Source organism: Hyperolius riggenbachi, chromosome 6 (genome assembly GCF_040937935.1).
Source record: "Hyperolius riggenbachi isolate aHypRig1 chromosome 6, aHypRig1.pri, whole genome shotgun sequence".
Lineage (NCBI taxonomy): Eukaryota > Metazoa > Chordata > Amphibia > Anura > Hyperoliidae > Hyperolius > Hyperolius riggenbachi.
Genome location: NC_090651.1, coordinates 224,617,158 through 224,642,817, shown reverse-complemented (window position 1 = coordinate 224,642,817; position 25,660 = coordinate 224,617,158). Strand labels below are relative to the sequence as shown.

At 43.9% G+C, this 25,660-nt stretch overlaps 1 protein-coding gene and 1 long non-coding RNA gene across 3 annotated transcripts in view; one reads left to right on the top strand and one right to left on the bottom strand.

Annotated features, from left to right (window-relative positions):
• LOC137521350 (uncharacterized) overlaps positions 1-25,660 on the bottom strand; it is a 92,085-nt gene that overhangs the window by 5,990 nt on the left and 60,435 nt on the right. The window contains exons 2-3 of the long non-coding RNA XR_011022105.1: positions 4,404-4,574; positions 1,057-1,107 (exon numbers count right to left, since the gene is read on the bottom strand). This is a non-coding gene — a long non-coding RNA (uncharacterized lncRNA). The remainder of the gene's footprint in view (positions 1-1,056; positions 1,108-4,403; positions 4,575-25,660) is intronic.
• The window catches only part of SLC45A1 (solute carrier family 45 member 1), a 45,708-nt gene that overhangs the window by 7,903 nt on the left and 12,145 nt on the right, over positions 1-25,660 (top strand). The window contains exons 2-8 of one of the 2 annotated variants that reach the window (XM_068240481.1): positions 1,077-1,189; positions 8,113-8,149; positions 8,534-8,948; positions 9,926-10,018; positions 20,488-20,712; positions 22,710-23,437; positions 24,811-24,964. In XM_068240481.1, coding sequence (XP_068096582.1) covers positions 8,555-8,948; positions 9,926-10,018; positions 20,488-20,712; positions 22,710-23,437; positions 24,811-24,964 — 1,594 coding nt within the window. In that variant the 5' untranslated portion in view covers positions 1,077-1,189; positions 8,113-8,149; positions 8,534-8,554. The remainder of the gene's footprint in view (positions 1-1,076; positions 1,190-8,112; positions 8,150-8,533; positions 8,949-9,925; positions 10,019-20,487; positions 20,713-22,709; positions 23,438-24,810; positions 24,965-25,660) is intronic. The other variant, XM_068240482.1, reaches the window with a different exon arrangement.

Here is a 25,660-nt window from a genome sequence, read left to right as displayed (position 1 = left end):
CAGCGTCGAGCGGATCGCGGCAGGAGAGGGGGACAATGCCACTAATGTTTTCGTTTCCCCTTCACAGGAGAGGAGGACCTGGCGGCGGAGGTGGCATCCGAGAACTGCGCCTGAGGAGGTGAAGAGGATCGCAGCTGAAGCGAGGGGAAGAGGAGCATGGCGGCAGGAACAGGTGTAGTATTAATGTCATTGTAGTGCAGCTTAGTGTTAGTATAGTACAGTGTAGTGTAGTGAAGCTGTGTGTTGTGTCAGTGCATTGTAGTGTAGTATAGTGTAGTGAAGGGTATTGCAGTGGTGTGTTGTGTTAGTGTTGTGGTAGTGTAGTGTAGCATAGTGTAGTGAAGTGTATTAATGTGTTGTGGTAGTGTAGTGTATTGTATTGCTGTGTAGTTTAGTTGTTAGGGCAGCAGGGATTAGTGTAGTGTAGATAGAGTAGCTTAGAGGCAGTTTTAGGGGGTAAAAGGTCCATAAGACGCCCCGGCAATGTAGACGCACCTAGGTTTAGTTTATTTTTTTTCCCCTTATTTTTGCCCTCTAAACCAAGGTGCGTCTTATATGCCGGAGCGTCTTATATGCCGAAAAATACGGTAATCAATTATGTATAAAAAACCATAATAAGTATTTTTATTGAATAAAAAGAATAAAGTAATATTTGAAAAGCATTTCTACAAGAACATAGAGAACACATATCAAATTGGTGTATTTCAAGGGGTACTTGAAATGATTTTATTCACAACAGGAAAACACTTGTCAAACACCATCTTTCATGTAGTGGCACAAACTGTAATAATATTGTGAAATTTAAGATAGATGATCCTATGATTGATTTTAACAGCCCAGATTGTTGTAATAATGTGATAATGGTGTATATACACTTAACTACAGTAATCAGATTAACATGCGTAGTCTTGTGTATGTGTATATAAGTATTAAGAGATTGTGCTATTTCAGATGCATGCACACACTTGCAGCATTGACATCCAGGCTAGCCAGGTGTATCAAATAAACTACTTAGGCTGCATATACTTGTTATCACACCACAGCTGATTAACTTACCTTTCCACTTGTCCTCAAAGACAGGAACCATGGTGAGACAGCTCCGCCCACCTAATGGACAGGAAACAGAGAAGAGTTTAAAAGCACCATCCCCATATCTGCCCTTCAGTGCTTTTCCTGTCCTTTAACATAGGTAACAAAAGAGTTGGTTTCTAGGTACTATGTATTGTAGTCCTATGGTTTGTATTCTTGCCATTATGGCCTCAATTCATAAAGCATTACCGCATACGGTAATGCAGAAAACAGCTGACTTTACAGAGCACTTAAGAAAATGTCAGTTCATAAAGGCTGTTACCGGATGAAAAGCTGAAATTACCGAGCAGTGAGGTAATTTACTGACTTGTACAGTAAATACCTCAACACGTCAGTAAATGTTAATTCCTAAAAGCAACAACATGCGGTAAAGCCCCAAAATGTTACCGGCATCTCTGGTGTGGCGTCAACAGTGCAAGGACTGTGCGAGACTGTGGAAAGCCAGCCGTGACTCACAAAAGCAGAAGCAGATAGAGCTATGACTGACAGGAGCAGAGCCAATAGAAACAGCCCGTCTCCTGCAAGTCCCGCTGATCAGATTTTGATAGGTTGCGAAGGCTTCTCTGGTAGAACAAGTTTTCCTACCCCCCGGGGAGCGAGCAGAGAGAATAAAACAAAAGAGGTTTCCCCAGGAGCCCTTCAGCCATTCAATCATTTAGATTCATTTTTGAAGATGCGGAGGAACTAGTGGGGAAATCACCTAAGCAGGACATAGTTAAAGTTTCTTGGAGTTCTTCTAAGCTGTGGCAATTAAATAAAATGTTAATAAAGACTAATAGACAGATCAAAGGGAGTAGAGGCAGTAAAACATGTACATTCTAAAGGGATGTCGGGATGCCTATTACCATTGTATTGCCCTCACTGCACGGAACAGCTTGTAACAAAACAGAGCCAGCTCCACACTGCTCTGCTGTTACCACACAAGTTTTTGTCTATTAAAGCCGGTAAATTACCAAACTTCTACCGCACCTGTGAACATTTTTATGAATTAGCACACAAAAGTCTAAAATACAGAATGCGGTATTTTAACGTCCAGATTTTTTTATCGCACAGCCTTTTATGACTCGAGGCCTATGTGGTAAATCTTTGAAATGCAGGAGAAAATAGGCAGTGGCATCCAGGCTTTCATATTGGAATGACCCACTACTGGCAGGCCAAAGCAAGGAGGAATTTATTATGTTATGTGGAATTGATGGATAGTCCTATCAACCTTGAAAGATTTAGGTCCTTTTCAAACTGTGTCTATTGCATTGCGTCACCATTATTATTATTATTTATTGTATTTATAAAGTGCCAACATATTACGCAGCACTGGACATTAGTTTAGGTTACAGACAATATTTAGGAGTGACATACAACAATACGACAATACAGGAAAACGAAAAACCAGATCACACAGCACAGTATGAGTACAAGGTAATGCTTAGTCACTGGAGGGGAGCATGGAGATTAGGCAAGTTGAGTTCACTCAAATGCATAGCATGGGTGCACAGTAATGGAGGTGCATGATCAGGTAGGACACAAAAGGAGGAGGACCCTGCCCAAAGGCAAAATCTAGAGGACAATGGACAACATCATTTGAACAAGATGCAATGATATTCCTATGGGGTTTTCACATTGGTTGCGGTGTGTAATAATCCGCACAGCTGTCTGCACAGACAGACAGCTGTTTGACCATTCCTTAACTCTGAGGGCTGCAGGTCTCTGGAAAAGAGACCTGTATTTACTTTGTAAGTTTCAGACTTGCTCTGCTACTGAGGAATTTGCATACACTTGTCATGCAAATTGCCTAGCTGCCTCCTTTGATGGCTGGCAGTATAAATACCATGTTCTCCCAGGATCCTTTGCTGGTCATGATGGTTTGTTCCTGATAACACCTAGAGTGTCAGCCTTTGCATACGGTTGCTAAAGATTGTCTTAGAGTAATTCCCTGGGACTGCACTAGGCATTCCTTCTAGTGCAGTCAGGTTGTATTATTTGTATTGCCTTGTTCTGTTTCTCTGCCTCGATTGTCTTGTCGCCAGCGGCGGTCGACAGGAAATCGTTCTGTCTATCTGGGAGTGTAGGCCAGAGCTGCAGTTGCTGCTGGCTGCTCCATCTGTTTGTCTGTCTGGATCGCATCCGCTCTAGCGGTGGTTCCTTCTATATTCTGCCTTGGGGGTGCTGGCCAGAGCAGCGGTTGCTACTGGTAGCCCCATCTGTCTGTCTGTCTTGTCTGGTACAAATGCTTGCTGTAGGCTCGGTGAGGTAACCGTTTAGCAAGCGTTCGCGTTCTCTATTTTCGTGTTTGTGTACTTTGGTTAGTTAGGATGGCACGCTTATCACTGGGCGCCTATCGCGCGGTGATCGTGCTTAAACGCGTTCGCTGTTGCGAATGAGTGCAGTGTTCGCTTTAGCTAGCGTTTGTTATTTTCCTTGTTGTTCTATTGTTGTTGCTTGCTGTGCCTTTCTTGCTACTCTCGTGCTCTGTCCTGCTCGGTCTTGTGTCACTATTGGCAATCGCCACTCTTGCGATTGCGTTCCCACTTCGTTTCTGCTGTTGTGTGTTCACCGTCGCTGGGTGGCGACTAGATTGGTGGACACACATACATTCTGTCCCTGTGCTCATTCTCATTAGCAATCGACATCTCTTGAGATTGCATTCTCACTTGGTTTCCGCTGTTTTGTGTTCGCCGTCGCTGGGTGGCGACCAGATTGGTGGACATACATACACCCCATCTCTGTGCTCATTCTGTCTTGTGTCGCTGTTAGCAATCGCCATCTCTTGTGATTGCGTTCTCACTTGGTTTCCACTGTTGTGTGTTTGCCGTCGCTGGGTGGCGACCAGATCGGTGAACATACATACATCCCATCTCTGTGCTTATTCTGTCTCGTGTCGCTGTTGGCAATCACCATCTCTTGCGATTGCTTTCCTACTTGGTCTTCACTGTTGTGTGTTCGCCGTCGCGGGGTGGCGACTAGATTGGTCTCTGTGCTCTCTCTCTTTAAGGGCTATCTTGCCCTGCATTGCTTCCCCTCGTACAATTCCTATCTGGCATCTGTGGCTGTACAGAGGGGTTGTCCCTCTGTTCTCCACAGCTCCATCTGCCGTCAAGAATTCCCCTCTACTAGTGCATTGCTCCATTGCTGGGTTCTCTCAGATTATACGCTTGTGGAGGATTTCCGCAGTGTCAGAGCGCATCCTGTGCGCTGACCACGGAAATAATTCCACAATCGTTACATGGTGCAACGGGTTACAAAGCAGTAACACATGCATTTACAGAGGCAACGAGGCATACTTTCATTGTACTGTATGTCTCACTATATGGACTCACCGCAACAATACTCCACAATGTGATTTTTTGGCTACGATGTGCTGCGGTCATCACAATGCAGCTTTCTCAGTGTGAAGGGCCTTTGGGTAGAATTTTAATGTGGTAAAAGTTGGGTTTAATGCCAGAACAAAGTTAAGTGTTTTGAGAGGTAGATACTGCGGTCCAAATTTCCTGCCAAAAAAGGAAACACAGTGCTGTTATTCAGGAAATAGGAAAATTCCTGTCAGTAAGGTCAGTTTCTGTGAAAGGATAGATTGCACCACACAATATAAACTGACGCTAAGGCCCATATGCAGTTATCGTCTGAGTTATCTCCTAGGAAATTCAAATCTTCTCTTTAAACAAATTTTTCAGCATTGTACAATTGAAAAAGTACCCAAACATAGGTGAAAAAGTACTATGAAATTTATTTTGAGTATTTTCTTGCTTGCTGGTGGCTTAAAGGGCATTTTATGACAACTTGTGAAAATGTCATCCAGGAGAAAATTCAGGAGAATAAGTGAATTGCATATGGGCCTAAATTCCATGCTGGTGCTTACAATTTCCATTACACCCACTAACTATAACATTTGAGACTATGCTTGGTAAATAAATTAAAGGGGAACTGTTTGTTAGTTCTATCTATTCGTTATTGTGGTATGGTTTATGGAATCAAAGTCCTGGATTTCTTTGCAGTCTTAGTAATATCTATTACTTTACACGTGAACGTAGAAATGAACCGAATCCATGCAACAATCCAATACTTAAATGCTGATTAGCTGAAAAACAAAACAAACAAAAAAAAAAAAACACTTGGTCTGAACTGTTGTAAAATCAATCAATCAAAAAAGACCTTGATCATAGAATTGTAATCAATATACAAAAACCATTTGTGAGGAGCAAAAATTAATAAACCTGACTCCAGATAAACAACAAGCTTAGTCAGAAACCGGCACTCTTGACAGATGTGAATAATTATTTGCCTTACTGCCTCCAGGCAGATAAGAAGAGTAGTATAGCCAATAATTAGCCTATTACTATAGAGCAAAACTTAATCATGTTTTTATGAATGAGATTCTACACTTAGCCCCTGTCCTTGCGACAAATAGCTTGCTCAAGGACGGTTCTGCTCCTCTTCTTGTTCTATTTTTCCCCATGAGAATAAATATTTTCTCATTAATAAGGAGCATTTTGTGAGTGCTGTTCTGCGCATTAATTTGCATAAGCAGTACCTTGTTATTGTCATCTAGCTGTTCATTATACACTTTGCTTAAACAGCCCCATACACACGCTAAATGAAACTTAGTAGATAATGACCACCTCTGTGGAAATTCTGGCGTGTGTACAGAGACCCCTGATACTCTCAGATGCCTTGGCCAGTGATCAGCCAGGTGGATTGCACAGGCCGAGAGCACTATCCTCTCCACCAACCCCGCCTGCCGCGCTACACACTGCTCCTTTGGCCTTCCACAAAAATCCACTTGTCCGCAAAGATTTGTTGTATGCCAGTGACGCATCTGTACTGCCTTGACCCTGCAATTTTCCCAGTGTGTAAAGTGCTGCCCATAATTATTCATACCCCTAGCAAATTTTGACTTAAAGTTACTTTTATTCAACCAGCAAGTAATTTTTTGATGGGAAATGACATAGGTGTCTCCCAAAAGATAATAAGATGATGTACAAGAGGCATTATTGAGGAATAAAACATTTCTCAGCTTTATTTACACTTGAGCAAAAAGTGTTCCGTCCAAAATTATTCATACCCTTCTCAATTATCAATTGAAAAGCCTTTATTGGCTATTACAACAATCAAATGCTTCCTATAATTGCAGAGCAGCTTTTTGCATGTTGCCACAGGTATTTTTGCCCATTCAGCTTTAGCAAGGAGCTCCTAATCTTTCAGGTTGGAGGGACTCTGGCTGGGCCAGGTCAAAACGTTAATGTTGTTGTCTGCTAACCATTTCTTCACCACTTTTGCTGTGTGTTTTGGGTCATTGTCATTCTGAAATGTCCGCTGGTGCCCAAGGCCAAGTTTCTTTGCAGACTGCCTGATGTTGTCATTGAGAATCATCATGTATTGCTCTTTTTTCATGGTGCTGTTTACTGTGATTAGGGTCCCTGGTCCTTTGGCTGAAGAACATCCCCAAAGTGTTAAGTTCCCACCACCATGTTTGACAGTAGGGATGGTGTTCTTTGGGTTGAAGGCTTCACCTTTTTTACGCCAAATAAAGCACACATCATTGTGACCAAACAATTCCATTTTTGTTTCATCTGACCATAACACATTAGATCAGAAGTCTACTTCTTTGTCCAGATAAGCATTTGAAAAAGCCAAGCGAGCTTTTGTGTGCCTTATCTGGGGAAGTGGTATCCTCCTTGGTCTGCATCAATGGAACCCAGCAGTGTGCAGTGTCCGTTGGATTGTCTGCCTTGAGACTTTGCCACCAGCAGAGCCCAGATTCACCAGGATGGCCTTGGTGGTGATCCTTGGATTCTTTTTCAACTCTCTCACTATCCTCCTGGCCAGCACAGGTGTCAATTTTTGGCTTCTGACCACGTCCTCTGAGAGTTTCCACAGTGTGAAATATCTTTTCTAATAATAATAATGTGAAGTATTTTTTAATAATACTTTGCACTATAGCCACTGGAACTTAAAAACATTTAGAAATTGCCTTGTAACCCTTTCCTGATTTGTGAGCAGCCACAATGCGCAGCCTCAGGTCCTCACTGAGCTTCTTTGTCTTAGCCATGACTGCTCACAAACCGAGAGCTGCTGCTGCTTTTCACCTGTGGAGTAGATTAAAACAGCTGTTCCCAATTAATCAGGTTAATTAGGATGCTTTAGAACAGCTTGGACTATTTGGAATGGAATAGAACTCTGGATTTTCCCACATAATGTGACAGTTTGTGAAGGGTATGGATAAATTTGGACTGGACACTTTTTGCTCAAATAAAAGCTCAGAAATGTTTTTTTTTCCACAATAATGCCTCTTGTACATCGTCTTATTATTATTATTTTTGGACACACCTATGTCTTTTCCCGTCAAAAAATTATTTGCTAGAGATATGAATAACTATGGGCAGCACTGTATATGATTTTAGACATTCTATAGGAAATTAATATTTTGGAATGCCTGAATTTTGTTCTGTGGTGCACATACAAGTACACACACATGCACACTTGCACACACACACATTATTGCCTAAATCACTTTAAAATATTTGGTGCACGTGAGGAAATGTATGCTGTGTAGTTTCTGTATGCCTGTGTGTATGAATAATTACATAATTATTGAAGTTAAAAAGACATTTGTCTATCAAGTACATCTTCTGAGCCCCACCACCCCACAACGCAGAGAGCCATGAGGCCAGAAACTCTATGGATGGATCGCGGTATCACTTTCCAATACACACAAACATGGCTGTGGATGCCCTTCAACGCAAGGAAAGCAGCCAAATACAGAATTTGCCTGGAGTAAGATATTCCACATATTAATCACCCTTAGGCATGGGTCATACTTGACAAACATTGCATGAGTTTTTTCGAAATGCGAAAACGCATATAAATGCGCAATTGCAGTGCAGTGGGAGAAATATGCATTTTTCCTCTACAGGAGAAAAAAATAGTCACTGCTAGTTTATTTTTTAGCATATTTATTTTTTTAAATTTGGGCATTTCTTTTGTAATGTTTAATTTCATTTTAACCTTTTTTTCCTGCCACTGTAACAGGAAATAGCTGATGCCGGTTCCTCTTTAGCACTTACTGGTAAGTGTCCAAACAGGTCCTTTGATATTGCAAAAACAATGTGTTTTCTCACCTCCAGTTTTGCAAAGCTCCTTGTTTTTATTTCAGCTCTTTTAACAATCTTTGTTACATTTTTGTCACATCTAAAATATTATTTGAGTTACTTATGCATTAGCCCGTCAACAGCTGCTATTAGCAGTCTGGAAGAGCATCAGAAGAGCAGTATTCTCTCCTCTCCTTTGCTAACACTAGCCTGTCCTCTTGATGCCTAACACTAACCTCTCCAGCCACTACCAACACAAATCCACTGCTAATAACTAATGGGCTAATATATGAATACCTAATTTGACATGATAATGATATTTGATGACAGAATAACCACGTACTTCAAATTTTGTTCTACAGACATAGAAACATCTGTTCACAATGGCTTCAGCTGTAACGTCACCGCCGCCCGACCCTGCGGCTTCAAACATGGTCGCCCAGGAATTCTGGAGGTCGCAGGTGTGTGGATACTCTTCAGCAGTTACGGGTCACCTCAGCCATCGGGCCAACAATTTCAAAAGGCATCCAAAGAGAAGAAAACTAATCCGACCATCGCCTCCTCCTCCCCCCAACACCCCATGCCCACTTGACCTGATTGATTTTGTGGACTTTCACCCCCGAAGATCTTTTATGGAACTCTTGTTTAATGGATGCATATTGTTTGGCATTGAGTTCTGTTATGCAATGGAAACTGCGTATGTCACGCCGGTGCTACTTCAGATGGGTCTTCCTGATGAGTTCTATAGTATGGTGTGGTTTATCAGCCCTATCCTGGGTAATCATTTTTTTTTTTTCATAGCACTTTAGTCATATTAGTAAAACATCAAAATAAAGCTGTCCTGTGAAATGGTGATCTGCAATTATTATTCTAAAAGTTAAATTTCAAGCGATTTTAGTATGACATCATAGATTTACAACGGTGTAATATTCTCATAGTCACATGTTACTATTATTTATATAGCGCTAACATCTTCCATAACACTGTACATAGTAAATATCTAATACTGAGGAACATACATACATAAGAAGTTCACAACTCATTACCATCAGGACGTCCAGCAATTCAAATACAGATATGTCTGATGAGTAATTCGAGACATCACCAATACTCACGCATGTTTATATAATAAATTACAGCAGAACAAGAAACACTAGGAGGAGGCCCCTGCCCTTGCAAACTTGCAATCTAGATATTATATGGAAGTTGTTAGAAGCTTTACAAACTGAGCAAGGTCTCTTTCAGATGGGAGGCTTAACTGCATGCTTGCCAAGTCGTTCAGTGTCCCGTCAGCTGCCCGCCAGTGCAATTCAGGTGCAATGTAAATCCAGCTAAATTGCAGCGGTTGCAACACTACGCATGTCACATGGTGGTGTTACCTGTTGGCAGAGGACCGCAACATGCCGAGTCTGAGCACGACTGCAGCAGCACTCAGATCTGACTCTATGGGGGGACCACCTGTCTAGCACCGGTACCGAGTGCTAACAGGGTGAATTCACTGCCAGTCAGTTGCCCATCTGAAAGAGGCCTAATACGGTTGCACCCTTTATTAAGCAATTATCTGGGAAACAAATTATCTTAAAAATATATTCTAAACAAAATGTTATATAAAAATGGCAGAAGACCAGTACAGCTTCCCATTAAAGAATGCAGTTTTTGTTAACCTATGTTACTAATGTAAGTGTCTCACCTGTTTTGATGTCCAGTCTATAAAATGACACAGGCTATAATGTATTTATGTATTGTTTTCTAAGGCTTTCTTCTCCAGCCATTACTGGGGGCATGGAGTGACACTTGCACATCGAAGTTTGGCAGGAGGCGGCCCTTCATTCTCGTCCTTGCCATAGGTAAGTTTTTTTCTCTTGTGTAAAATGTAGCATTCAAAGTAACTACCAAAAATGTTACTGGTATAAACGGTGATCAAAACAGATCATTATTGTGTACTGTGGTAAAAAATAATAATAATAATTACATATGATGTAATCAAATGCACTTTTTTGTGTGGGCCAATTTTAAATGGCATACAATGTGCATTTTCATGTAAGCAGGGATTATCAGCATCATCTCATTGACTAATGACCATCTCCACCTGTCAGGCAGGGGTCACACTTGTGAAAATCGAGTACTTTTACCGCAATGCAAACTCATGTGAAAAAAAATGTTTTACTATGGGCCTACTGCGATGTCAGTAACTCTCTGTGCTTCGAGGGTTGCGATTTTGGTGTATTTTAAAAACTGATTCCATGCACTTCTTTATTGCTTGCCGCATGCCGCTATATAGCAGGAAATGAAAAACAGCAGCTAATAATTTTGTTTGGTCCAATCTCAAAATGCATACATTTGCATTAGAGGAACACAAAATGTGCCAGAACTCATTATCTTATTGACCATCTCTGATGAGGATATCAGCAGCTCTTTTTATAATTTATTTATAAATATAATTGAATTATTCATTTTTTATTTGCATAATTTAAAATAAGGATCATTCAAAAATGTTTCTGAACTGAAGCTTTAATACTAAAGAATACTGTTTGCAGTGATGGTTTATGCATTTAAGAGATGATACAAATAACATGCATGTATAAAAAATGGAGGATGAGTTATGACATAAAGCAAATACAGAAACCATGTGCACTAATTTGCACAAAGCAAAGATTTTTTTTTAAATTCAAACAAAGTCTGTAGCATTCAGAACCTACATGCCAAGCTGCATTGACTGGAGGAAACCTGTCAATATTTTAGTAACTAATAAGGGAAAATCAGCAGCTAAAACCATACACCCGAGTCTAGGAATAGCGCATCTCAATGCAATCCAGAAAATAAAAACACTGGCAGCCTTTAAAAATGCCTATGTGCTGATCATCTTATTCTTTCTTGTCACTGGACCCAAAATATGCAGTCTGTGGGCCTGATGTGGGCAGGACTGCAAGGCAACTGGTATTGTTTAAAAGGAAATAAATATGGCGGCCTCATATCACTCTCACTTCAGTTGTCCTTTAAAGGGATACTGAGGAGGTTTCAAAAAACAGAATTTGTATTTACCTGGGGCTTCCTCCAGCCCACCGTACGCTGCGAGGTCCTTCGGCGTCCTCCTGGCTCCTCTCCCGGTCCCGCTGGCTGCTTTGTTAATTGGCGACTGTCTCCTGAAGTTGCCAGTACGAGTTCCAGTATGTTGCATGTCATCATGCCGGCTGGCGTGAGAGTTCTGCGCATGTGCAGGTCAGAGTTAAAGAACCGCGCATGCGCAGGACTCTCACACCTGCTAGCCAAGAAATTTGCAGATCGCATGGTACAGTTGTTACTGCACTGCCAGGCAAAGAACTGGTTTGGACTTTATTTTCTCGTCTCATCATGAGTTCTACTAGTGGATTAAATGTGGAGAGGGGATTGTCACAGGACCCCTCATGGCCTGACCGCAAATTGCCTTCCAATCGGATTCAGCACACAGACCATGCAAGCTGTGGTCGCAATCGATGCGCAGAAACCGACGGAATTTGGGCAGCAGCCCGACTAGAAGGGAGCCTGTGGGTTACGGTACTTACAAAATACACACTATTTCAGGGTATAACTGCCACCACCTCTGTTTTCTGAGACAGAGGAACTCACTGACTGGCTATTTCTCGACCTGCAAATAAAACGGTTAAACACCCTGTATTCTGTCCAGCTAGCAACAACAGTAGCGTCTCCTCAGAAGTCTGGGTTCAGTTTCTGTATGGCTGAATAATAGGGTAGCTGGAGCAACCACTGACGATAGCGTCGGTTTATTAATGCAATATAAATAATTAATATACACAGAAAATCGTTAAAATCAACAATTATAGACACAAAGGGTAACACAGTATAGAAAATAAAAATGGAGAAAAAACGGATACTTAAAGTTCATGGAAATAGGTCCTTTCTGGGAAAATCCGAGCACATGGAAAACGTGCTTTGTTTCAGTCCAAGAAAATGGCTGCCAGCCGCATGGTCCTCTGGCTGGCTCAATCAGGTGATGGTACACAGGGGAGAACTGAAGTCCGCCTGCTGGGAATGTGCTTTTGATGAAGCTGGTTCAGGGATGTGGCAATGACTGCCCCCTCTGAATTACCCACCAACCACAGTTTAAGTCCTTGGAGAGAGATTCAGGTTTAAACTCATACAACGCTGTAACTCAAAACCGATAAAGGCCACAGTGGCGCTGATAACAGATTAATATTCCTCAGATGCTGACAATTCCTATGACATCAGACTTGAGTAGGGTATAGGGCCCAGTTCCTGAGAAGTTTGATAACTTGGTTGTAGGGGCCCCTGGGCCCCTCTCAACTGGTATCAAAAGATGCAGCACGGTTCTACCAATCCAATGATACAGTTCTCATAACTATCCTATTCACGGTATTCCGTAAATATGCAAAAGATCCAAACTCTATGCTTTCTAATGGCCCATACTCACGAGTGACATTTGTCGCCGCAACACGCGGCGCGCGCGTGTTGCGGCGACAGGTCGCCCGTGAGTATGGGCCGCCGCACGCGCGCGCACCCCGAACTGTCGCCCGTCGCTCATGTCGCCAGGCGATTGAAACTTTCAATCGCATGGCGACAGTCGCCGCTGCCCCCCCGCCGCAACTGTCGCTAGTCCGCGTGAGCACGCGGACTAGCGACAGCAACCTCCATGTAGGTACATGGAGCTTCCGGCGGGGGGAGGAGGAACGTCAGCGACAGCTTCCGCCTTGCCGCTGGTCCCTCTTCCGCGTGTGTACGCGGAGGGACCTGGCGAGAAGCTGTCGCCGGCCTGTCGCCCACACGCTCACGTGTGCTGGCGACAGGCCACATTTCTCGCCCGTGAGTATGGGCCTTTAGGCTGGCTGGACGGCTCCAGCCAGTCTGTGGGAAAGCAGTTCTTGAAAAGGCTGACCATTTGGTGGACCTATTGAGGTAATTAAAAGTAAACATTCTTCTTGGACACAAACATTGTCCAAGCTAATTAGCAAATCAAAAGACATCCTGCAGCTAAGTTACTGCCAGTCCTCGGCTGAGAGGAAGAGGGGAAAAAGTTGTATTTTAAAAAAACAGGAATGTCAGTTTCTGATCGCTGCAATGACTGGCAAATCTGACTAAGAAATCGGAAAAATCGGCGGCGAATCCTCCAGATTCGCCTACGTTCCTCCCGGCTGTTCCGTGGCAGATGGGAGCAAGAGAAACTCCAGATTGCTACAGGTAGCCCCTACACAACCAATCCAGATTTTATTGATCTGAATTGCAATCGATGCAGAGAATCGATTGCGATCGCATTTTCTTCACGGGTGGTTCTAGGACGCATCTGCGACCACGTAACCGTCCATGACAGGGATGTTTATCATAAGAAATGAGGTCTAATGAGCACTGAACTTCACACTGTTTTAGCCAGGGGTTAAGACAGATCACTTATGTCAGAATGTGCTTTTTGCAGTATAACAAAAATGAAAGTTCCCTTGCAGTGCTCAAGTTTAACATGCCAGGTGAGGTTACAACTGCAAGGCATTGGGAGCAGTGGCGTTCCTACCATAGAGCGCAGGGGGGCGTGGCGCACCGGGTGACTGACAGCTAGGGGGGTGTCACCACGACCCCCCACAGCAGCAGAGCAGGAGGGGGAAGCAGCGCTAGAAGGAGGGGCAATGGGGGCAGTGGCGGGAGGGGGGCCAGACCAGGTTTCCGTCTTCAATGCCGCCCACTGTGCTTCCTGATTAGCGGAAGCACAGTGGGCGGCATTGAAGGTGGAGATCTGTGACGACATGACGCTACCAGCTCTTAAAACACGGAAGTGAGGGGAGTAATTCTCCGCACGCCTCCTGCCGAGCTTACACTTGCCTGTAATCTATGGAGGGGGAGAGAGGCAGAAGGAGGGGTCCCAGGTGAGGGAGGGGGGGTTCTGGCCCCCCTCCCCGCTGCTGCCCCCACTGCCCTTCCTTCTAGCGCTGCTTCCCCCTCCTGGGGCATCTATACAGTGGGGACAACTGTACTAGCTATACTGGGGGCAACTAAACCAGCTATACTGGGGGCATTTAAACTAAGTTTACTGGGGGCAACTATAGTAGCTATACTGGGGCAAACTATACTAACTTCACTGGGGGCAACTAGCTTCACTGGGGGCAACTACCTTCACTGGGTGCAACTATACTAGCTTCACTGGGGGCAGCTATACTGGGGGCAACTGTACAAGCTACACTGGGGGCAACTGTACTAGCTATACTGGGGGCAACTGTACTAGCTATACTGGGGGCAACTGTACTAGCTATACTGGGGCAACTAAACTAAGTTTACTGGGGGCAACTATACTAGCTATACTGGGGCGACTGTACTAGCTATACTGGGGGCAACTGTACTAGCTATACTGGGGCAACTATACTGACTTCACTAGGGCCAACTATACTAGCTATACTGGGGGCAACTATACTAGCTATACTGGGGCAACTATACTAACTTCACTGGGGGCAACTAGCTTCACTGGGGCAACTATACTAGCTTCACTGGGGGCAGCTATACTGGGGGCAACTGTACTAGCTATACTGGGGGCAACTGTACTCGCTATACTGGGGGCAACTGTTCTAGCTATACTGGGGGCAACTGTACCAGCTATACTGGGGGCAACTGTACCAGCTATACTGGGGGAAACTGTATCAGCTATACTGGGGGCAACTGTACCAGCTATACTGGGGCAACTGTACTAGCTATACTGGGGGCAACTGTACTAGCTATACCTGTACTAGCTGTACTGGGGGCAACTAAACTAAGTTTACTGGGGACAACTATACTAGCTATACTGGGGCAACTATACTAGCTACACTGGGGCAACTATATTACCTACACTGAGGGCAACTATACTAGCTATATTGGGGGCAACTATACTAGCTATACTGGGGCAATGGCAGCGCCAGGGGGGTGCTTTGGGTGCTGAAGCACCCCCTAAAATTCTCCAAGCACCCCTAAAGCACCCCCCAGCGTGAACTGACTTTCGGCGTCTAATAGACGTCGTGTCAGTTCACTGACAGCAGCAGCCCACAGATCCGACAGCGGCAGAGCAGGGCAATAGTAAAATGATGTCTGAAGCCCTGCTCTGGAAACTTTGAGTCTGCAGTGCAGGGCTTCGGGCACCATTTTCCCGTAGCCCTGCGTTCAGCGCGGGAGTTTCAGTTGCTGGGTGGCTGCAGAGGATCGTGGGAGCTGCGCGCCGGACAGAGGCCGGGACAGGAGGTCTGCTGCTGCTTCAGGTGAGTAAATGTTTTTTTTATCTATATTAGCAGGTGTATCGACTGTTCTGGCCAGGTCTGCTACATGATTGAAGTGTTTTCAGGCCAGGTCGGCCACATGATTGCATGTATTTTCTGGTCAGGTCTGCCACATGATTGCATGTATTTTCTGGTCAAATCTTCCACATGATTGCATGTATTTTCTGGTCAAATCTTCCACATGATTGTATGTATTTTCAGGTCAAATCTGCCGGCATGATTGCATGTATTTTCTGGCTAGGTCTGCTACATGATTGCATGTATTTTCTGGTCAAATCTGCCGACATGATTGCATGTATTTTCTGACCAGGACTGCCACATGATTGCATGTATTTTCTGGTCAAATCTTCCACATGATTGCATGTATTTTCTGGTCAAATCTGCCGACATGATTGCATGTATTTTCTGGGCAAATCTGCTGACATGATTGCATGTATTTTCTGGGCAAATCTGCCGACATGATTGCATGTATTTTCTGGGCAAATCTGCCGACATGATTGCACGTATTTTGTGAGCAAATCTGCCGACATGATTGAACTATTTTCTGGTCAAATCTGCCACATGATTGCACATATTTTCTTGTCAAATCTGCCGACATGATTGAATGTGTTTTTTGGTCAAATCTGCTGACATAATTGAACATGTTTTCTGGTCAAATCTGCCAACATGATTGAACATAATTTCTGGGCAAATCTGCTCACATTATGTGAATTTTCTGGGGAAAGGGTCACCAAAACTTCGGCCCACTGTCTTTGCGTTGCACTTTGAAAGGGAACCCGACGTGAGAATAATATTGAGACTGCCATATTTATCTTCTTTTAAGCAATACCAGTTGCCTGGCTGTCGTGCTGGTCCTCTGCCTCTAATTCTATCAACCATAGACCCTGAACAAGCATGCAGCAGGTCAGGGGTTTCTGACAATAGTGTCAGAACTGACAAGATTAGCTGCATGCTTGTTTCTGGTGTAATTAAGCTCACTACTGCAGCCAAATAGATCAGCAGGGCTGCCTATTGTTTAAAAGGAAATAAATATGGCAGCCTCCATATCACTCTCATCCCGGGTTTACTTTAAATTCCAGTTAGCTCCGCCCTCATCCGGTCATGGCCAAGCCCATTTTTCGCCAGGTTATAGCCGCACCCATTTTTTGTTAGCTACCTATACTGAGGCAAACTTTAGGGGGGGGGGGGGGGCGAGCCTACACAGTCACTTTTTTATGGTGGGGGGGGGTGTCTTTTAATACCCAGCACCAGGTGTCAAATGCCCTAGGTACGCCACTGATTGGGAGCACTAAACTAACAATTACATCTTCCAGTATTTTGTGCAAGGCTGGGACGATACATAGAAGACTCACGTGCGGCATGTATTTGTATACATTCATTGTTTTTCTTAAGCAATGTCAGATTTCCCTTTTATTTGTCTATACTAGGAATGGACACAGCACTTACCTGTAACACGTAACAGAAACATTGCATGACAAGGGAACTCTTAATACAGGGTTATAAAGCAGAGCTGAACCACCCTTGTGTGCAGTACAATTGAGCCAACGCCCTTACAACACTCATCTCACTATTATCTGTTTACTGATAGTTGTCTAGGTGAGTCAGTACACAGGATCCCAACAAAGTAATGGCCAACACCTGGCTCAATAGAATGGCAACAGATTTACAGACTACAGTGTCGGAGTCATTTCCTAATGGGAAACAACAATGCCAATATGCAGGGGCCCCAAATTATCCCTTCTGCACTATAGAAGCAAGCAGGAACATAGAATACAGAGAACAGACATATAATAGAGTTAATTGCTTTTGTCCAACCAATAGACATGGACCTGGTCAATTAAATGCGACGCTAATGTAATTTTTTGCTGCTTAGAATTGGGTCAATCAGATGCCTTTCCTGAGTATTATGACTTGTGCATTAAATCTGCATCATCAGCATCTTAGTGAACATCTTATTGAACATCTTAACCGACCAAAAAACTATGCCAAATGTCCTAAAGAGATTAAAAATACTGTACTGGGTTATTGGGTTACAAAAAAGAGAGGATGAAGACCACAAATGATCCTGTAAATCTGACCATCAAAGGTCGTTTACTGTTTGATAAAAGGTTTGCAACCTTGCCTGGGTCATAAAGAGCAATGGTGATGGCTGCAAAAGGTTAAGGAGTTTTTGGTTGTGAGACTTACCTCCTCCAAGCAAACACAAGATAATGCCAATGTATTTTCAATAAAGTTATTTATTTACACACTCCAGAGAAGGATACAACACTTTATGTGGGCGTGACCCCGCTTCTTCAGGCAATAGGTTGGAGTATATACTGTGGGTAAGAGACAGATGGCTAAGTGAGGCTTGCATGGATATAGGAGAAAGTAGCAGAATAATGTATCTATAATAGTTTGGAAATGGACAAAAATAAACAGGTAAGTCCAGTACTGCCTCCTCGATTTTAAACTTTTTAGATATTTTTATCCTTTCGGCCAGGGGCGTCGCTAGCTCTATTTTGGGGGGGCCCCAATCTGTCCTGGGATGCCACGGATCTCCCGGCCGCCGCTGCCCCGCTCTGCCCTGCTCCGCTCCGCTGTCCCAGCTGCCATTAAGACCTCGATCACCGCCGGGCGACCAGATAGAGCGGGCGCTAGGACCTAGCGGACACCGCTGATATGCGGAAGTGAAATCACTTCCACATATTTGTGCCCGGCGCCCGCTCTATCTGGTCGGGTCGCCCGCTGATCCTGAGGTCTGATGCGGCAGGTAGGGTAGGTGGGGAGCGCGCCTGTCACTCACTATCTAACGGAGGTCCCTGCTGTCACTCACTACCTAACGGGGGTCCCTGCTGTCACTCACTACCTAACGGGGGTCCCTGCTGTCACTCACTACCTAACGGGGGTCCCTGCTGTCACTCACTACCCAACGGGGTCCCTGCTGTCACTCACTACCTAACGAAGGTCCCTGCTGTCACTCACTGCCTAACGGGAGTCCCTGCTGTCACTCACTACTTAACGGGGGTCCCTGCTGTCACTCACTACCTAACGGGAGTCTCTGCTGTCACTCACTACTTAACGGGGGTCCCTGCTGTCACTCACTACCTAACGGGGGTCCCTGCTGTCACTCACTACTTAACGGGGGTCCCTGCTGTCACTCACTACCTAACGGGGGTTCCTGCTGTCACTCACTACCTAACAGGGGCCCCTGCTGTCACTCACTACCTAACGGGGGTCCCTGCTGTCACTCACTACTTAACGGGGGTCCCTGCTGTCACTCACTACTTAACGGGGGTCCCTGTTGTCACTCACTACCCAACGGGGGTCCCTGCTGTTACTCACTACCTAATGGGGGTCCCTGCTGTCACTCACTACCTAACGGGGGTCTCTGCTGTCACTCACTACCCAACGGGGGTCCCTGCTGTCACTCACTACCTAACGGGGGTCCCTGCTGTCACTCACTACCTAACGGGGGTCCCTGCTGTCACTCACTACTTAACGGGGGTCCCTGCTGTCACTCACTATCTAACTGGGGGTCCCTGCTGTCACTCACTTTCTAACTTGGGTCCCTGCTGTCACTCACTACCCAACTGGGGGTCCCTGCTGTCAATCACTACCCAACTGGGGGTCCCTGCTGTCACTCACTACCCAACTGGGGGTCCCTGTCACTCACTACCTAACTGGGGGGTGCCTGTCACTACCTAACTGGGGGGTGCCTGTCACTACCTAAACTGGGGGCTCCTGTCACTGCCTACACTGGGGTACTCCTGGCGCTACCTTAACTAGGGGGCACCTGTCGCTACCTAAACTATCCAGGCCAGCCAGCCCAGCATCACCACCAGCCAACCAGCCCAGAATCACTATCAAAAAGGCCACAACATCACCACCAGTCAGGCCAGCATTTACTTCAACCAGCCAAGCACAGCCCAGCATCACTGCCAGCCAACCCAGCCACAACATCGGCCACAGCATCACTGCCAGGCCTTTCAGCTCACACATCATCCCCAATCCAGCCAAAAACAGTATTGCCAGGTACAGCAGCCAGTAGAGGAGAATTCAGAAGCCAGGTGAGAGGTGTCTACCATATTAAGGGGGCATTCTGCCTATGTGAAATGCTGTCTATTTATGTGCCTCATGACTGCTGAATTTGTCTTGTTGGGGGCCTCATGATTTCTGAATTTGTCTTGTTGGGTGCCTCATGATTGCTGAATTTGTCTTGTTGGGGGTCACATGATTGCTAACTGCGAGACTATGGGAAAAGCTGAATCATCATATGAGACAATAGCATTAAACCTACTTTTTTAGCTTTTTAAAACAGAAAATAAAACTGGGAGGTTCTAAAAAAATGAATATATTTTTTTAGGAGTAGGATGGATGAAATTGTTTATCTTTTCAGGTTTTCAACTTGGATTTTCCATAATGTTCATGTATGTGTTAAAACGTTTGTATAGTATCTAGTTTAAATTGCTGTTGCCACTTTGCGATAGATAAGTGACTTGTGGGTTGCAGTTTGGGCCTCCAAAAAGTTCGCCACCACTGTCCTAATCTAATGTACGATTTGCCCCGCCCATGGTCACGCCCACTCACTGCATGACCACGCCCATTTTTTGCCGCGGCGCGCGCGCACATAGCCCCCACCTAGTGCCCTCAGGTGCCACCGATCTCCAAGGACCCTAGGAACGCCCCTGCTTTTGGCACCTCTGTATCCATACCACATTGTACAAGTCCAGTTGGTGCAGAGCTGCTACACCTTTTTTCTTGATCTACGGAGAGCAACCTCTTATTCCTGAATGGGGACAGGTTTACTCTCCCCACCTACATTTACATTGGTTGCCTATAAGGTGACCCTGATTTGTGAGTATATTTTATTTACTCTTCCATTATATCTTCATCTACCAGTGCATACTACACTATATTGGGCTCTCGGCGTCCCTCTTTTAATATTGTACTAGTAGCAGCCTAACTGGTACGATGCTGTGTTAACACATAATATTTACTTGGCCCATTCATTGCCTAATCATCACCTGTTCAGATGTTGTGTACATAGGTAAAATATATAGTGATTTTTGTCTAACAACACTTTTTTCCCCCAGGAGCCTTATTTGGCCTAACGCTTCTGCTAAACGGGAGAGACATAGGCCTGTCTGGGTCGGATACAGCAACACACCATAAGTGGGGGCTCATTCTCACTATCTGTGGGGTTGTCCTCATGGATTTTAGTGCAGACTCTGCAGATAATCCCAGCCATGCCTACATGATGGATGTCTGCTCCCCAGGGGATCAGGATAGGGGACTCAATATCCACGCACTGCTTGGTGGTAAGTACTAAATATTGTTTGCAACTAAGCTTAAAATGAAGTGCAAATTATATTACAGAGTGTAGAACTTCTATATTGTGTTTATTGCTTAATGCATCCCTGTTTGGCACTTTACTCTAACTTTGGCCCCGTTTTAGGAAAGCAGTGGAGACACTGTGTTATCCAACAAACCTGGAATGGATGCTTTTGAATAACATAAACCAATCACTGAAGTTCAAATGATAATATGACTTTACCACAAACACGCACACACACACACACGCACACACACACGCACACACACACACATCTTTATCGGGGGGGGGGGGGTGAGGGGAAGTCATGAAGGCTGCCTAATACTGTTGTTGGGGTGGGCAGAGAACGCAGAAGTTACCTAATACTTCTATTTGAAGGGAGCACAAAGACTACTGAATACTGACATCTGGAGGTAGGAGCAGAAGTTACCTAATACTAGTTTCTTGGTTGGGACCCAAAGGAGAGAGAGAAGGCCCCTTGCATAGTTTGGTAAATCTAGCTACTGACTTTTATTGTCGTGTGGGGCAAGGAAAGTAGATGCATGTAACAGTTTATTATATCTTGTGATCCAGCAGTTTAATATTTTGACATGTCACTTCCATCCTCTATGACCAGTGCAGTTGTCAGATTATGGAGCATTGTTCGTCTAGTTTTTTTGCGTACCTAAGTAAATTTCATAATTTCCAGATCAGAGAAGGCTGTCATCTTGTACATATAATTAAAGGTCAGCTTTTTTTAGTCACAAATTAACATGAAAAGAATACTTTTTTGTCAGCCGCACCTAGAAATGTAACATAACAAATATAATGTTTCCTCTACAGTTTCCTGGTAACAAAACTAAGTGAGCATGCCTTTTGCACAAATAAAACTGATGGGACACAGTAGATACAGTAGCTGCATACATATTTGCATAGAAAACGTTTGTAATCCGTGTCAACTTGGATTTTTTAACATCCCATTAACCATCTCTAACAATGACCATTTTGACTAGCTGCTATGGTGACCAAGTGACTAGTTAGTGATGACAAAATCAGCAGAATTCAAGCTCCTTTCACACTATATACATTGTGTGGCACATCCTGAAAAATCGGCTCAAACACAATGGTGATGTAAACTTGCATTTAATGCACTGCATGCTGTGTGTTATTGTCATGATGCACCACAAAAGTAAGGGCCCTTTTACATTATATCAGTTGCTATCAGTCATAACTGAAAGGGCAACAAATTTTCACAGTAATGTCCATGGCTCAGTTCACACTATATGCATTTTAACGGAAAGCTTTTTCACAATGCACTGCTGTGGAATATTAAAACACATCGGTTTTTCAGCGTATCGTGAAATAGATGCCTAATAGTGTGAAGCCCTATTGAAATATAATTGCATTGCTTTGAGGTGCGATTATATTGTCCGTTCCGCCGTAACGCTATGGTCGTATTGTGCAAGGAGCCTCACACATATTGATCTTTTACATGACTACATAGTTTTCCAGTTCTAGTTTGATAAAAGATAATTTAGTAAAGAGAAACTAAAATCACGAAGATAACATTTTCTCTGACTAGCTCAATGTATCACCATATCCCCATCCAATAGAAGGTAATGGAGGCCATGGATGACTTTTTAATAAATAAGGAAAGCATCCAAGGCCCTTTTAAATGCACGTATAAAATCTGCCGTAACTGCTTTCTGTAGTAAAATATTCCATATTGTAAATACTCTAACTGTACAGAACCCTTTCTAAACAAGTGAAATTTATTTTCCCCCATACATAGTTCATGTCCTTTGTACTGACTCGGGGTCATTAGAACAACAACAGATTCGAACAACAACACTAGCCAGGATTTTAAAACAGCTAAATTCACTAGTGAAAGCAAATTGCTTTAATGATCAAAACCTTATTTGAAGATACTCAAAATGCATCTAATTAAATGTGCAGTAACACTGTAAGTTTTTAAATATGTATATTTTTCAATCATCCCATCAGGCCTTGGAGGTGGTTTTGGATACGTTGTTGGCGGCATTAATTGGGACAAGACAAGTTTTGGGAAAGCAATGGGAGGACAGTTACGGGTTATCTACATGTTCACTTCTATAACTCTGACGATCACAACCATCCTAACCTTAATCAGCATTCCAGAAAAACCTCTTCAGTCCTTCAACAAGAAGAAGAAAGTGATGAAAAGCCCCAGTCTCCCCCTGCCACCCTCACCACCCATATTTTTCGAAGAGCAACACAACCAACAGCAACCCTCACAAAACTCCAACAACTTGTATACAAGCTTTACCAGTCCAATTTCCCCACTCAGCCCCCTCACACCAAAGTATGGCAGCCTGATAAGCAGGGACAATTCTCTAACTGGTATTAATGAGTTTGCATCATCTTTTGGCACTACCAACATTGACAGTGTGCTCATTGACTGTTTCACTGGAGGACATGAGGCTTTCTCCACAACTGGTAGCTTGCCCAGGCAATCCAGTAGCCTTCCTCGTGTCCCTGAGAACCTATACCGTGGTGCTAACCGGAGCATGGACTCTGATGCTGATAACCTAACAAGTCCAGAGAGAGGGAACCTAAGGGTTGGCTCCCTTGATGCACCAAAGCAAAGAGCGTCAGGAATTCTGAAAAGACCTCAGTCACTGGCCATACCAGATGTGGTTACCGGGATATGTCCAGAAAGCAGCCGGAGACGGAATGTGACCTTTAGCCAACAGGTAAAATGAACAAAATAAATATTGTGTCCCTAAAGACTAATGCCACATGCCTATGTTTCCATTAAAACAGTTACAAAAAGATCAAAATAAGTATTAACCCTGTGACGAGTCTAGATAACAAATAATTAATGGTGTCATTTACATTTAAAAAAAACCCTAGATTTTCTATTCAATTTCATTTAATTGCCTTAGTTAAAAGACTGACGTTTGACGTTTGTATGAAAAGCGTGGCATTGATGACACGCTGATCCCCCGCAGAAATTTTACTTTCATGATTTTTTTCCGCAAATTATGTCCTTTAACAGAGCTTGGCTCTGGCTTGCTTTGAGAATATGATTCAGCTAATGTTTAATTAAAGATACAGCTTCAACAGAAAAGCACACACACAAAGGAATCACAGACAGCTGCATCAAGATAAAGCTAAACTGATTTAATATATAAATGTAGGACTCTTAAAAAGCATATAAAGGGAATACATATTCATAGACATCAAACATTAGAGAGATATTATTAACTAATGGAAGTTCCTTAGCTTGGGTTAAAGATGACCGCAGATAAAGATTCCTAGGCGTTGTCTCTTCTGATCTGAGTCATCCTAGTCTTAAATAAAGCCAGGTAAACAAGCTTGAGCCAACCCAGAGTGGACACCGTTCAGGTAAATAGGCTGGCACCAACCCAGAGTGGACACTGCCTATACAAGTGTTGGCAGTGCCCATACAATGTTTTGCAATCTTTCAGCATAGTATGCTGAGGGGTATAATGCAGTAAATAGCACCACTGCATGCGTAGCGAAGATAAATTGTACTTTTTCTCTATGGTTTTTAACTTGCCATCAAAGAAACATGCTGTCTTTTAAATGCATTGTGTTGAAGTTTGCAAGGTTGACTTCCTGTGCTAATGTCAGATTCCAACATGGCTGGACTAAACAGCAGTATGAGCTGTGTAGATTTCCCTTCCAAACCAATCATCCCCCACACAAAGCAGTGAGGGAGGAGCTTGGAGAAGATGCAGTCTTTCCTGTGAACATAGAGGTGACCCTGCCCACCTCCTCTCTGTACTGCCCACAGGAGGGAGCAGAGGGAGGGGGTAAGTGTGGTCAGGTGATGGCTCTGTGGAAAGGAAGATGCTCTCCGTGTGTTGGCACTGGCAACTGTATACTTGCAAAGTTCATATGAAATTTAAAATTGTGTGATTAATGGCATAATCCCCTATTCGCCTACAACAACAGTGAAAATGCCAAGGGGGTGAACTGGGACTTTAAATGTTAATTTTGAGGGCCTGTAAGGTAAATGTGCATGACTTAATGTTACATGGTTTGATTTCTAGGTGTTTCTGACTGTATTGTATGCTGATATGGAGTTCTTATGGTGCAGGTGGCTAACATATTGCTGAACGGTGTAAAGTATGAAAGTGAGCTCAATGGATCCACCGAGATATCTCACCAAACACTTTCTATGAAACTCCTCTGCTCATCTATCTGCAACATGCCTAAACCACTGCGAAATCTGTGCATCAACCATTTCTTAGGTAAGTGGCTAGTGGCAGAGAAGAGAAACAGTGGTCTGCAAGCAACACGCTAGCAAAGCTTTTCCTTCTATCCGCAAATGAGTGCTGACACAGCACATCTCAGTGGGACTCTTATTCTTACATTAGCAAGAAATGTTCCATCTGTTTATGTTGGTAATATCATCAGATCAGTTTAATCCATTCATCACTCTAGTACACTTTTATTGAAGGCTTTTAGTTTAAGTATATAGACAGCTCACAAAATTATTTGTAAATCTTCAACCCTTTCTCAAGGCCAGGAGTCATTTTTGACCCAACTATGCGTAGCTAGGGTTTTCAGTGCCCCCCCTCCTAGACAAAATGGGTGTGGCCACACATTACAATGTGGTCATGTTCATGGGTGGAGTCAAATGTGCAAATGCTGTTTAAATGGCCAGATATTCTCCTTCCCCCCAATTGGTAGCTATATGTGCCCCCCTTACCCCCATTTAGACAGCCAAATGTGCACCCTTCCCCTGTTCAATAACCAGCTGTGCCCCCCTTTAAGTAGCCAGATGTGCCCCACCTCCTACCATTTAGATAGCCAGATATGTCCCTCTTTAGCTAGCTAGATGTGCCCCCTATAGTCAGATGTGTCCCCCTTTAGAAAGCCAGATGTGGCCCACTTTTTCTGCTGCTGTTAATGTTTCTACACTGCTCTGCAGGGGGAGGGAAAGA